This window comes from Cuculus canorus, chromosome 13, assembly GCF_017976375.1.
Source record: "Cuculus canorus isolate bCucCan1 chromosome 13, bCucCan1.pri, whole genome shotgun sequence".
Classification (NCBI taxonomy): domain Eukaryota; kingdom Metazoa; phylum Chordata; class Aves; order Cuculiformes; family Cuculidae; genus Cuculus; species Cuculus canorus.
The window spans coordinates 9,425,520-9,438,912 of NC_071413.1; the positions used below are offsets into that span (position 1 = coordinate 9,425,520).

The following is a 13,393-nucleotide window of genomic DNA, read 5'->3' on the forward strand; positions in this document are numbered from 1 at the left end:
TTTTCAGAGGTTCACTCCTCGGGCACATTTATCTGTTAGAGCAAATACATTTGTGCTTGGGTTTTGGTACCGCAGCACTGAGCCAGGGGCTGGATCTGACACGGCCTTCTCTGACAGCACCCGGCCGCTGCCCATCTCCCAGCACACGCACACCAGCGGTCCGGGGCCCAGGGCTGGTGTTTCTCCAGGAGGGCAAAGATGCCTCTTTCCATGAATCCCAAAATCCAGATCTCCAGTGGGCACAGATCAGGGCCTTCCTGCTCAAACAAGGCAGGTGGTTGGAGCTGCTGCCCCTCTCCTGCGGGAGGAGACCCTCACACTGCGCTGGCCTCTTGCTGGGCTTAGAGTGTCACATAGAAGTTGGAGGAATTGGATTGATGGTGCTGCTGCATTTGAGAGTTTTCCTGACCCGTCCTCCTAACGAGTCTGGTCTGCCTTGTGCCAAGGATCTCTGGTGCCAGTGAGTGCAGAATCCATCCCATTTCCACAAGGAGATGGAACAGTTCTGGCTCGAAATGTTGTCTGAGGAAATGCCACCCTCACAGCAAGTGTGATAAAGTCCCGAAACAACCTCCTGCCCCAGCCTATGTGCAGGAGGCTCCTCTGGAAAGCCTGGATTTGCAGACATCCCAGTGGTTTCTGACCTGATGAGGCAGCAGCCTCTGGCATGCCTGTGTCCCTGTTAATGCTGCATTGATGTGCAGCAGAAACCAAGAGCTTGGAGCACGTGGTTGCAGCTCCAGCCTGGGGGGCATCACAGGGCTGGGAAACAGCTTGGCAGAGGGTGGGAGGTGCCCACTGCCATTGTGACCGAAACATCCTTCCCTTCCGCTCCCATCAAAGGTGTTTGCCTTTCCCTTATTCAGAGATACAGGAAAGGGCTTGGCCATGTCTTGGAAGACCCAAGTCAGGAAATGGCTGGGGAGTGACAGGAGCTGCTTTCCGGCACTCACACTTTGTGGCAGCGCTACCCAAAAATGCAGATCCACAAACACAGGGTGAAGCTGTGAGCAGTTCGCACTCACGTTGAGGAGCTGCTGGCACTAACAGCCATCCGGGATATCCAGCGGGTGCTCCAAGCAGCACTGGGACTAGGATGGATGGATGGATGGATGGGTGGAGGGAGGGATGGATGGATGGATGGATGGATGGATGGATGGATGGCAGGCAGGCAGGAGGGAAGGATGGGTGGAGGGATGGAGGGATGGGTGGAGGGTTGGAGGGATGGGTGGAGGGATGGGTGAAGGGATGGATGGATGGATGAATGGATGAATAGGTGGAGGGATGGAGGGATTCATGGATGTCACCTGCTGGGGTAAGTGAAGCTCGGGAACTTAGGAGAAAACAGGGACTAAAAGAGGCAGCAAGTGGAGCAAACACCATCTGGGCACTCTGCCCTTGTAAAACCAGCACAGAGAGCAGCAGAGGCCCTAGCAGAAAACAGCAGAGCCCCAGCTGAGACACCCTGCGAGCAACGGGCACGGCTGGAAACAGGAACGCCAAGTTCAGGGGTTTGGAACCGCAGGGGCAGGATCGGGATGCCTTAAAAACGTGCCCCCACAACGCCCGAGTGCGGCCTCCGCAGTGCCCGCCGTTCCATCCGCTACATCGGGCCGGGTACGGGACCGGCCCCCAACCGCCCCGGGGCGGCCCTCCGTGGAACAGAGGAGCGGAGACAGAACCCAGCGGTCTGGCCGCGGCCCCTGGTCACAGACCACGCCTCCTTCTCACAGGCCACGCCCCATCCATGGTCCTGCCGCTCATTACACACCACGCCCTATCATTCATGACCACGCCCACAAACAGCGCCTCGATGCACGCGCCATAGGCAGACCACGCCTCCTCAGTCTTGAGGCCCCGCCTCATCAACAAACCACGCCCTCTTTCCCCTCCCAAAGCCACGCCCCTTCACTACAAACCCCCTCCCCTAACATGGACCCCCTCCCCTCCGGTCCTGGCCCCGCCCCTTCCCGTTGCCAGCGCAACGCGCGCCCCCACAACGCCTCAGAGGCGGCCAGAAGTAGATCCGGCGGCGTCGGGCAGGCGCAGAAAGTAGTTCCCTGGTGACGGCAGCGCCGCTGACCCGGAAGCGCAGGTGCGACGCGCGGCGGAATCGGCGGTGCCGCCGTGTCCTTGCGCAGCGCGGCGGCGGTGGAGCGGGAGCGGGCGCCTCGGCGCCGCCATGTTCAAGAACACGTTCCAGAGCGGGTTCCTCTCGGTGCTGTACAGCATCGGCAGCAAGCCGCTCCAGATCTGGGACAAGAAGGTGAGGCGGCGCCGGGGGCAGCGCGGCCGCTCGCCTCAGCCTGCCGGGGCCGCGGGCAGCGGGACGGGCCCGAGCTTCGGGGGGGACCGCCCGGGCCTGGGCCGGCCGGGGACACAGGCAGACGGATGTAGACAGACACAGACGTAGACATGCACAGAGAGATGAAGACAGACAGGCAAGAACAGAGAGATGTACACACATAGACAAACAGACATAGACACACATTCATAGGTTTGGGATTTTTTTTTTTTTAGGGAAATGTGTTATTCTAAAAGTATCTTCTTTTCTGCTGGGGCTGAGAAGCAGGGGCTGAGCAGCCAGGGAAGCGGGCCAGCCTGCAGTCAGGAGATACAGCGTTGCAAGAGGCTGCAAAAAATGACAAGTGCTGGACGTAGGCATCGGGAATTAAAAGGACCATTTGCCGGCAGCTTCCCCACGGTGTCTGAGTGTAACTGAGACAGGGTCCTACTCTCGTCTGTGACCTGTTTTTTAAATTTGTTAGCTAAAGCTATTTAAAGGCAGGCTGTGTGGCGGCTTTTAGGGCGTACAAAGAAAATCATAAATGTTTCATCTGTTTGTTTTTCCTTTCTGCCTCTTTCTGGAGTGGTTCTTCTGAGGGTCACCGGCCTTCTCCTGGGTATCTTGCATCAGGGAGCCCTGATCAGGAATTCTGCAGGTGTTGAGGCCTGCTGCTTCCTCTCCTCCACAAACCATGCCTAATTGTGTTGCTACCTAAAAATGATTTTGTGAAACACTTGTTATAGTCCCTAAGAGGAGACTCCCCTCTCTGAGGTTACAACATGCATTCAGTGAACCTAACTGGAATTTCTTGTGGTATCAGCAGGAATGATAGCCTTCAAGGCAGCTCAGCAGGCAGTCGTGGTGTTTGACCTCAGTGGGCTTGCGTGAGCACTTGCAAGTCTTGGGGTGGCGGACAGGCAGTGCAGGCCTATCTTGTCTCCTGTCAACAGGGAACCCCGGTAGCTCTGTGAAGAACTGGATAGCTTGCACAGCCTTGCTGTGTGCGCCTGTTTATATTAGGGCTTCTGCATGAATATTTGTGACCTTAAAAAAAGGATCATCAGCTTATTTGGATGGTGTGAGAATGGGATACATTAAAGACACTTCGAGAAGGGGATGTAGTGTGCCTTCAGACTGTATAGAGCCATGAGCAGTCTGGGCTGGCCCTGCTTGGAGGTAAAGGATGGACTGGAGACCTCCTGAGGTATGTTCCAACCCAAATTGTCTTCTGCAGGGGGATACTCTTGCTATTGTGCAGCTCCTGGAGCAGCCAGCAGGAATTTGCTTGCAGGATGGACATGAGCAGCAATCTGTTCAGGTGCAATAGTTGCTCGACTGGCCAGAAAAGTGATGAAAAACTAGCTGGGTGCACAGGCTGTTTCTGTTGCCTGTTGTAGGGCTTGCATGTGGCTGGACTCCTCTGGAGCTGCCCAGCAGCAATAGCCTTGGGTCCCCGTAAGCAGCAGGGCTGCGCGTGGGTGCTCTTCCTCACTCGGAGGTTTGCCTGTCCTTAGGAAGCATGGCCAGCTTGTGTGAGCTTGCTGTGAGGGTCACTCTGCTCACAAAGGTGTAGTGTGAAACCAGAGTGAGTTTTCTGACTTCTTTGCCAGTGGATATCAGTGTGGCTTGCTCTTAAACCTTACTTTTCCATTGAAAAGGAGTTGGGGTAGTGAGCATGGATTAATAGCTTTGGCATTCCTGATCTGTCACCCTTGTTGTGTTCGCAGTAGCAGGTGGTGATGGGCAGCACTTAGGGCATCTTGCTGCCTTGGAGCTGAGAGAGGAGTCCCTCAGGTCTTTCCTCCATGGGGTGTGGGTTTCATCTCCCCTTCAGCCCTTTCAGAAAATCCTGCTTGTGCTGCGGACTCATGTGTTGGGTGGCACGAAGACTGCGTAGGGAAATGGGGCTGTTGGTCTAGGTGTTGCTGGCCTGCTGCAAGCACGGAGCTGGGCACTGAATGAACCTGCCAGACCTGCAGCAGAGGGGCTGCCGTCTGGCTTGGGCAGCGTGTTCAAGATGGGAGTAAATGTCTGGAAACAGTGAGGGATTTTTCCAGAGAGTGGGTTTGTTTGTTTGTTTGTTTAATTATTGATTGATTGATTGGGTAATACTGATTTGTCCAAACCCAGACATCCCAGGTTTCCAGCTCTGGTATCGCCACAGGAAAGGGTTTCTAATAAGTAGTCGCTTGTTTCTTCAGGAGTGGATGAAATGCACCTGTGAGAGTTGGAAAGGAGGGACTTGATGTTCTTCTGTATCCCAGGTGAATGCCCTAATCGCTGAATTTGTAACTGTCTTAATGTGGACTCTTATCTTTGCAAAAAGTACCATCAGTCTGTGATGTGATTTAGTTTTTTTAAAACCTTAAGGAATCTCAAGCTTTTGTGACATAAAGAAAACCATTAACCATTTCTTGTTTGGCCCTAGTAGGATGTGCAGTGCTGGAATTGATGGAGACAGTGTGAAGTAGAGGCTGCTTCATTTGATAGAAGAGTAGAAATGGGGCACAGGATGCCTTTCTTGTTGTAAGCGTTTGTAACCTCCCTGTAAGCAGTAGGATAAAGTCCTTCCCTTCTCCCCCAGGAACTGGGGAAGTTCTGAGCAGGCCTTAGCAGCAAACCCTGCCAACCTGAATCTGTTCTGGCTGCCACCATCCTGTCCCAGGAGACTGTGGCAGGAGTGAAGTGTCCAGGCTTTAGGATGAGCATGGTGAGTGTTCCACTGTCCCTGCAGGCAGAGGTTCCTTTTTCAGCTTCATCTGCAGAGAGCTGGTAACTACTGGGTTGTGCTCTCTAGTCTTGCCTTCCAGGTTTGGAGACCTGTTTGCAAGGTGCTTTCTGTTTGCCTTCCAGCACTTTGTTGTTCAGAGTCCTCTGTTTGTTCCTGCAGCATCTTACCACCGTAGTCCCTCAGCTGACACATGGAGACACACTGACTGGTCTCAAGAGGGCCTTGCTGACACTTTTCTGCAGAGCAAATGGGAACGGTCCAATGAAACTTGTCAAACCCATTGATTCTCTTGCTAATTTTTCTGTGTTCCTTCTGCTGGCTTGTCGATGTGGAATGTTGTTAGCAATTTCAAGTGCTGTTAGGAGGACACAAGGTTCAGTACTCGTCTGAATGTCAAATGTATGCTCTGCCACCAGGATGCAGTCAGCAGTTTCCCTGATGAGTGCAATCAGGATCAAGTCCCTGTGAATGCTGTGGCAGGGTCGTCTGTTGCATGCCTTCTCTGACTCGTTAGTTCTCTGCTATGGCGTCCCTGTCCAGGTTGCCCCAGATTGCTGCATCTTGAATACATCAGCTCCCTCTTGCTTCCCAAGCCTGTGCGCAGCAGAGCCAGGTAGCTCCTGCTTTCACCTGTTGTTTGCCCCATCTACCCTCCTGGGGCAGAGAGATAGCACAAGGGTTTTGTGCCTGTTCTGAACCCGCTACTGGCTTTGAGAAGTGCTGGCCTGTCCCGAGGCGAGGCCATACCTATGCATATGGTGATCTGGGCAATAGATCCTGTCTATGTTTCAACTTGCTGTTGCGTGTACAAGCCCATTGCCTAACAATAGGGCAGCCAGCAACGATGCAGGAATGAGCCTCCAGAGGTCGGCCTCAGCCCATGGCGTCCAGTCCACTGGCGAGTGGGTGGCTGGGCCTAGGGAGGATTGTTCCTTGCTGCTTTTCCTCTGGTCTTTGTTACATTTGATTAGTGTTGCTAGCAGCAACAGCATCAATAAATATATATGTTCAGACAACATTGTCTGTGAAGCTTCTGCTCCCTCCAAACACTGTGAGATTTGAGGTTTGTATCTGTGAAAGAAAGGGTTTTCAGTGTGTCTTTAGACAGCAGGTAACTTCCTAGTTATCCCCATTCAGATAATATTGGGCATTTAAAGAAATTCTAAGAGGGCTGTTATTTCCAGCTTCAGAAATCCACCTTCTTAGGCTTAAGATGTCTACAAAATATTGGCCAAGTAGAAATGTGGAGTGTTTTGTTTGGATTTCTAAAATTTTCTGGAATCTTCTCTTTCTGAGCTCCATGAAGTAGGGAGACGCCCCTGAAAATGGGGGGCTCTTGCTGAGTAGGTGCTGCGAGTGCCACAGGACTGTCCCTCCCACCCTTGGCTGCACAGAGCTGGCAGCTGTGCCTGGCAGAGATGGAGGTTTCCTCCTGGTCTGTGCAAGCCTGTTGAGAAGGTACCCCTGAGCCAGTGGGGAGCAAAACACATCAGGTCCCCAAGGCAGGCAGGAGGCAAGGTCAGCTTCTGGCAGGGAGCTGGGCTCTGGAGCAAGAGAGGGGCCGAGCTGGGATTTGGCACCACCGAATCCTGGAGGACAGTGCTTTGAGTCTCTGTTGGTGGTGAGTGCTTCTGATGCTGTTTAGACTTATCTTACCGAAATGGCAGGGATGCTTGGACTTCTGGTCCAGCTGGCTCTGGATGTCATGCTCCACCTGTCTGTCCTGCCAGCACTGCTGGCAGGCACCTGCAGACAGACTGGCTTTTGTGTGGAAGGTTGCCTGTACAACCTGGCCACCATCTCCCTGCAGCTGGGCGGTAGTGCAGTTCACAAAAACTTACTGAGCAAGGTGGGACTGGGAGGAAGGGCTCTTCCACAGTCTAGCCCTGTTTTGTACTTATCTACTCTCTTTTCTTCCATCTTTCATCCTGTTTCTAGCAGCGCTGAGGAAGAGTTCCTTTTTTTCATTGTCCCTGTAATCTAGGGAAGGAAAGCCTTCGCAGGCTGAGGAAGGGAATCTGATTTGCAGATAGAAACACTGCTGACTAATTGGTTTAAAGCATGTTTAGCTGTTTTCTCTATTACTGTCCTCTCCAGAGAAGCTAAACCTGAACTCTCTCCCCCCTGTGGAGCCATAAACTGCCCCTGGTGAGACCTCTCTTACATGGGATGGAAAGCAGGCTTTGTTGTACACTATTGTCACTTGCTTAGACAGGGTTATTTTCCAGCGTTCAGTCCACATGCTGTATCCCTGTGGCTTCCAGGATTTAATTTCCCAAATGCCAATCGCTGCTTTAAATACAGAGAGGAACATGGGTCTTCTGCTGGGGCTGGTGATTGGAAACACACACAAAAAAAAAGGCAACTCGCCTAGACCTCGTGCAGTCGGTTTCTGCTGAACAGACCTATAAACCTATGGGAATTGCATTTGATGCAAAGGAGAGATACTATTATCTTGTAAAGATCCTCTCTTGGAGCTTAATGTGTTCTGGAAGTATCTGTGTGGGCTTGAAGCATTGTTAAGAGCAGGCTGGCAGGGTAAGCTGCATTCTGGTGCTTATCAGCAGCAGCCGGGTGAGCCAGGCTTAGGTTTCTTGAAACTGCTGAGTGTAGAGACAGGCAAGGGGATGGGCTACTCACGGGGCTTATCTCTTTCTTCTGGCAAAGGTATGCAACATCACCCAGGTGGGTCCCTCTGAAGAAATGAACTTTGAAGATGAATTGCTAAACCTCTAAATCATTTTGTAGCTCATGACTGGAATCATCCCATTAGAAGCTTAATGTATTCTATATATTAGCAGCGGTGATAGGTGGTAAAGAAATTAATTCATGGAGCCGGAAGGAGCACTGCAATTTGCTGATCTAGCATTGGGGAAGAGCAGAGGGCTTCATTAGCAGAAGTGCCTTTTTAATGGAGATAAATTTGATGGGAAGGGAGTGCTTCATTAAAAAAATAAATCCTCAGACCTTGGTATTCAGCCATGTTGCTTGTGGAGAAAAATGAATTTGTGTTGGCTCCCAGTTCTGGCCCTGGCCTCCCTGAGTTCTGTGGGGAGCTGGCTGCATGCAAGCATCTAAATCTCAGTGCCCCTCAGGAGAGCAGGCAATGGCTCTGCGCTTGCATGTGCTGTAATGATGGAGAAAATTTTAATAAAGCTCTCATCTGATGCTGCTCTCCCACAGTGTGGCTGGTGGCTCCCTTTGCTTGCCCATGTATTGCTCACACTTGGTTTTTTACCCCTTATACCTCTCTAGTTTGATCTTAGCCTGACACTTTTATGTTTGTTTATTTGAGCCTCTAACATGAGGGTTAGGTCACTTGTGTTCACTGTAGCATATTTTGATAGATCGAAGTCTTGTTCTCGGTGACCGTGCAGCATGCTGGGCAATAAACTGTTGCTTGGAGCCCTGGTACTCCTTAGTGGTGATCAAAGCCTTGGAAACAGCAATATCCAGGACATTAAGAGCCAAGTGAAATTAGATGGGTCCTCCTGGGATCTTTTTCTCTCCTCTCAATGGAGCTCTGAGTGCTTCTTGTTTCTTTCTAAAGTAACATCTGCGCTATCTGCTCCCCTTTTTTTACAGGTGCGCAATGGCCACATCAAGCGAATCACTGACAATGACATCCAGTCACTGGTGCTGGAGATTGAAGGAACTAATGTCAGGTAGGAGAAGGCATCTTCTTCTGCCCTAGTGTGCCCTGGGGGCTTGGCCCTGGAGCAGAGTGAAAGATGTCCGTGCCCAGCAGATGACTCCTTCAGACTCTACTGCAATCTCTTTGTCAATAAAGTGAAGAATATGATCTGGGGTCAGATCACTGATACTCCTCTGTGGCACTGTACTGTGCCTTTCCCGGTACGTGCTTGTAGAGCTCTCTATCATCCTCAGTGGGGCTAAGGGATGAAAAATAAAAATAAAAGTTCCAGTATTTTTCCATCACTTGGGCGGGGGGGGAAAAGCTATATGTGGTACCCAGTGCTCAGTTAGTGCCACCAATTACTGAGAAAGCAGCACTCTGCCTTCTGCGTCTTTTATTGTCTTAGGCCTGCTTTGCTGCTGTCCCGACAGTGGGAAGATTAAAGGGAGATTTATGAGGGGAGTTGCTCATTGCAGACGCTTCACTTAGCGACCTCATCTCCATCGACTCGGGAAAGAGACGCCAGCTCCATGAGTGGGTTCAGAGTCTCCAAGGCTTCTCCAGGGGCGATTCAGAGCAGGGCACTCCTTATAAGGGCAGTGGAGACTCCTCTCCTGCAGACAGGCTGAGCCAAGGCTTCTCTTTCTCCCAAGATGTGTTGATACAGAACTCGCCAGGCGTGACGTGTACTTCTAGGGCTCATGACTTCTGTTTTCCCAGCCATACACAGCACACGAGGCCTCAGCTTTGCTTTGGGTAGGGGGGCTTTACCTGTTCAGTCAAGGGTAAGAAGAGGCTGTGTTAAGAAATAGTGCTCTCATGGCCTTGAAATTGGGAAGTGAAGCTGTCAAGAACAGCCCTGAGTGAGAAAAGTGGGATTTGAATGCATTCTTTGGGCCTTTTATCTTGTTCTCCCTGCAGCTACTTCTGAAACTCTCCCTCCTGTTACAGCAAGCCCTGGTTGTTGCTAAGATATTGTGATCATAGCTGTCTTTTTCTGCCTGTCCTTCAAGACTGTGTTAGGTCAAGGGAGAGACTTGGGCTGTGTGCTTTGTGCCATGTGAGCTCCTAAAGGATTTTTCTGTCCCTCTCAGTACTACATACATCACGTGTCCCGCTGACCCAAAGAAGACCCTGGGCATCAAACTGCCTTTCCTAGTGATGATCATCAAGAACCTGAAGAAATACTTCACTTTTGAAGTGCAGGTGAGGAGCGTGCAGCGGGAGCCCCCTCCAGGGAGGAAGGTGCCAGGGAGCCCACAGTCTTATGTTCCAACCTGTCGCAGGCAACATGTATTCCTAAATCATTTTGCTTTCTTGGCCACATGATGCAACAGGTCTTCTGCTATGGGGGCATCGGTCAGCTTACAAGCACATTTGTTGCTGTTCCTGAAAATGGGTCCGTTTCCTGTGTTAGAAATACTTCTGCTGTGAAATGAAGGGGTTGGAGTAGGAAAGCCCTCTCTGAGACAGTTAGAGCCCAAGTCTGGTACAAGTGCTGTCCTAGGGAGCTGGGTGCCACTGACACCTGAGTCAGCAGCCTTGTTTCCTTTCCCCAGGTGCTGGACGATAAGAATGTACGCCGGCGTTTCCGGGCAAGTAACTACCAGAGCACAACTCGGGTGAAGCCATTCATCTGCACCATGCCCATGCGGCTGGATGATGGCTGGAACCAGATCCAGTTCAACCTGTCAGACTTCACACGTCGTGCTTATGGAACAAATTACATTGAGACCCTGAGAGTTCAGGTGAGAAGCAGGTGTGTCCTGCCCACAGAAGCCAATGGTTGGTAGTCCTGGCCGGGACAGCCTTGCTGGAAATTGGGAATCTGGGTTTAGACCCGACTGGTCCCTTTGCCAGTTCCTCTTTGCAGAGCACTGCAGGAGGAGAGCAAAGGGCTAACTAAGGCAGCAGAGGTATTGGTGCTGCCTCACTTTACTGGACTAGACTGGGATGAAGGAGCCCATTTCTGCCTTGTTTCTCTTACTGGCTGTCAGATAGAGCAAGAGTTGCAGTCCACCCAAAGTTCCCTACGGTGTGCCATGCATCCTGCTGGGCAGAGGTCTGCTGTGAATTAGCCACGTACTGCCTCACTGTCCAGATATGCCAGACAGCGATGGGACAAGTGGGACCCTGGCTGGTAAAGCCCAGGATGTCATGGTCCATATATATTCCCGGTCAAGCTTGTTTTCTAGTGCGAGTGGAGTGACTCTGCCATCACTGAGCCCTGGGACCAGAGCTGTTGCAGCATTTGTTCCTGCTGAGGGCGTGGAACTTGTTCCATATGCTAGGGATTCATGTTCACTCTGTCCAGTGGCATGCGTTATTTTGAGGAATGCCTGTGTACTGAGCACACCCGTTCCTTGGTAGGACAGGACTGCTGCAATTCCTTGTGGGCTGCCCCTGAAATGAGCAGACTGGGAAATGTCCCCCTTTTCACATACCCATGTCACTGGAGTGACTCCTTCGCTGCCAGTTGATAGTGGAGGCGGTGCAAGCTGGACGGTCTCATTCCTGACCTCAGGGAGGCCCTGAAGAGGGAGTGTTAAAAATGCAGCAGGCTGAGAGTATTCTGATACCAGTGGAGAAGCAGAGGTGGATTCACAGCAAAGAACCCTCTACTAAGGTAGATCTTAATTTGCAGACATGCCAGAGCTTGGCAGAATCTCTAGAGCCAGTTTGCATCGCTGCAGAGAGGATCTAACACAAAGCAGAAGGCACGAGCCAGTGTTTCTTCTCTGATTTCCTGTCAGGTTCAGAGAGGGGCAGTGAGGACTCTTTTCCAGCTGCTGAACTGAAGAATCCAGGTTGCTGTCTGACAACAAAGTTGGGTGTGGAAAGGGCATATGGAAAATGGACTGACTCTTTGTTTTGACTCTCAGATCCATGCCAACTGTCGCATCCGACGGGTGTACTTCTCTGACCGGCTCTACTCAGAGGATGAGCTCCCGGCTGAGTTCAAGCTGTATCTGCCTGTCCAGAACAAGGCCAAGGTGAGCTAGCTGTGGGCTAGGACGATGGGAGCAGCAGCTGGGCCAGGGTAGCATTCCTCTTCATCCTGCTGCCTTACCAGCTTTGCCCTTCAACCAGGGAGCACCCTCACTGCTGCCAGGGTGAGCAGTCTCTTGGGGGTGCCTTGCTGAGTGGCTTTCCTGCCGAAACACATGGAAGTTGTCATTCCCATCTAGGAGCAGGGTGAGCTGTGCAGCTGACCCCCACAACCCTTCATGTTGAAGGACCCTGGGTAGAGTCGCAGTCCTCTGGCATCTATCTGGAGCTTTCATCCACAACTCCGTGTGGTGGCTTTGCTTTTCAGAGCTACAGCTCCACAATTGTCTTCCAGAAGAGAGGCTGTCTGTGTCCCCTCTAGCTCAAATTTACTCCCTTCTGAGCTCTTTCCTGCACCGTGCACATGGTGGTGCTGTGAGGTGGGGAGGGGCATAGGCAAGGTTGAGGCTGTCCATGAGGAGGAGATGCCAAGCTCTGCTCTTAAGTGATGGGAGAAAAGTCACTGGCGTATTGGCAGCAGTCTCAAAGTGAGGAAGCACGTCTTTTGCCAAGGCCAGCCTATCCCAGCGCAGATGCTCTCTTAGCAAAGAAGATTCCTGGGCAAAATTTCAAGGAGCTGAGGGAAGATATTGAGTACTGATCTTAGTGGGAGGTGGAGGCACTGTTAATGGTAGGTAACATCTGTGGGGAACCTGTCTTTACCTTCTGGGCTGTAGCAGCCTCCTGGGGGTCTCTGGGGAATGCTTGGAGCCCTTGCAGTACAGTTATCTTGATGCTGCTGAGTCTAAGATGTGTCTCCTTTCTTCTCCCTGCAGCAATAACACCATGTTGGGAAGAAGTACAAGAAATGTTTGGGGTCAGTAGGAAAACAAAAGCAGGTGGAAGAGAAGGCTGGCTGAGACCAAGTTTTAGATCAGCTCACCTTGCCTAGGGTTACTTTGATTCATCTGGTATCCCTCTTCTGGACGGGGCGCAATTAACCACATAACAGGTGTGGGACTGCGTTGTTGACATGTAAGTTGTGCAGAATCAGACTTTTTCTAAAGTGCTGAGCCTGGACACTACACATGGCCTAGTACCTGATCTGGTGTTGTGCTGAGGGCTTGCTCAAAGAGGCCACTGTGCCTCCGAAGAGGGGATTCAGCAGGAATTATGGGGTTAAGTGTTCCCTCTTCAAGATACCAGTTTTATTTTTTCTTTCCTTGTTTTCCATCTCTTATTTTATATATTCTCTAAATATGGTTGTAATACTCACTCTTGGAAGATTATTAAACATTTGACTCTAAGCCTGCTGGCATCTTACTCCCTTGGTGGATCCTTTGACTTGCACATGTTTAGCACTTCAGAAAGTGCTGAAGAACTGGTTTTTCATTCCCTTCTTACCCGAAGCCCTTTTTCCAGCAGTGACAAATTTGCCTTGCCTCCTGTTGGGGTACAGCTCTGTTCACTATGTAGTTAAACAACTCACTCCAGCTTTCAACCAAGCCTTTAGCAGCTACTTATAGCAAGAGACACACAATAGCCTTCTAGCTGCCAAATTGTCCCTTTCCCCAGGGATCAAAGGGGAGGTTTAGCAAAACAGCATAACAGGAGCGGAAGTCTTTTCCTGTGCTGAAGCTGCCCTTCCCTGTCTCAAACCAATCTGCCTTTGTTGTGGTAAAGCTTGTGGAGGGGAGGCTGCAGACCTCCACCAGTAACAGAATCTGGGAGTAGCTTATGCCTTTCTTCC

At 51.3% G+C, this 13,393-nt stretch overlaps 1 protein-coding gene across 2 annotated transcripts; it reads left to right on the top strand.

Annotated features, from left to right (window-relative positions):
• The first annotated feature begins 2,058 nt into the window (after window positions 1-2,058).
• Window positions 2,059-12,955, top strand: CFAP20 (cilia and flagella associated protein 20). 2 transcript variants are annotated; one of them, XM_009561036.2, is made up of 6 exons: window positions 2,063-2,266; window positions 8,604-8,683; window positions 9,750-9,861; window positions 10,215-10,403; window positions 11,538-11,648; window positions 12,480-12,955. In XM_009561036.2, exons 1-6 carry the CDS (start codon window positions 2,183-2,185, stop codon window positions 12,483-12,485), a joined length of 582 nt encoding a protein of 193 aa, XP_009559331.1. In that variant the 5' UTR covers window positions 2,063-2,182; the 3' UTR covers window positions 12,486-12,955. The 2 variants fall into 2 exon arrangements, with proteins under 2 accessions (XP_009559329.1, XP_009559331.1); XM_009561034.2 differs by lacking the exon at window positions 12,480-12,955 and having other exon boundaries at window positions 2,059-2,266; window positions 11,538-11,657.
• The last annotated feature ends 438 nt before the right edge of the window (window positions 12,956-13,393 follow it).

Coding starts and splice junctions, on each gene's coding strand:
- CFAP20 (XM_009561034.2), top strand. CDS start 2,183: ATGTTCAAGAACACGTTCCAGAGCGGGTTCCTCTCGGTGCTGTACAGC. Junction 9,862..10,214: donor ACTTCACTTTTGAAGTGCAG/GTGAGGAGCGTG, acceptor TCCTTTCCCCAG/GTGCTGGACGATAAGAATGT. Junction 10,404..11,537: donor TTGAGACCCTGAGAGTTCAG/GTGAGAAGCAGG, acceptor TTTGACTCTCAG/ATCCATGCCAACTGTCGCAT.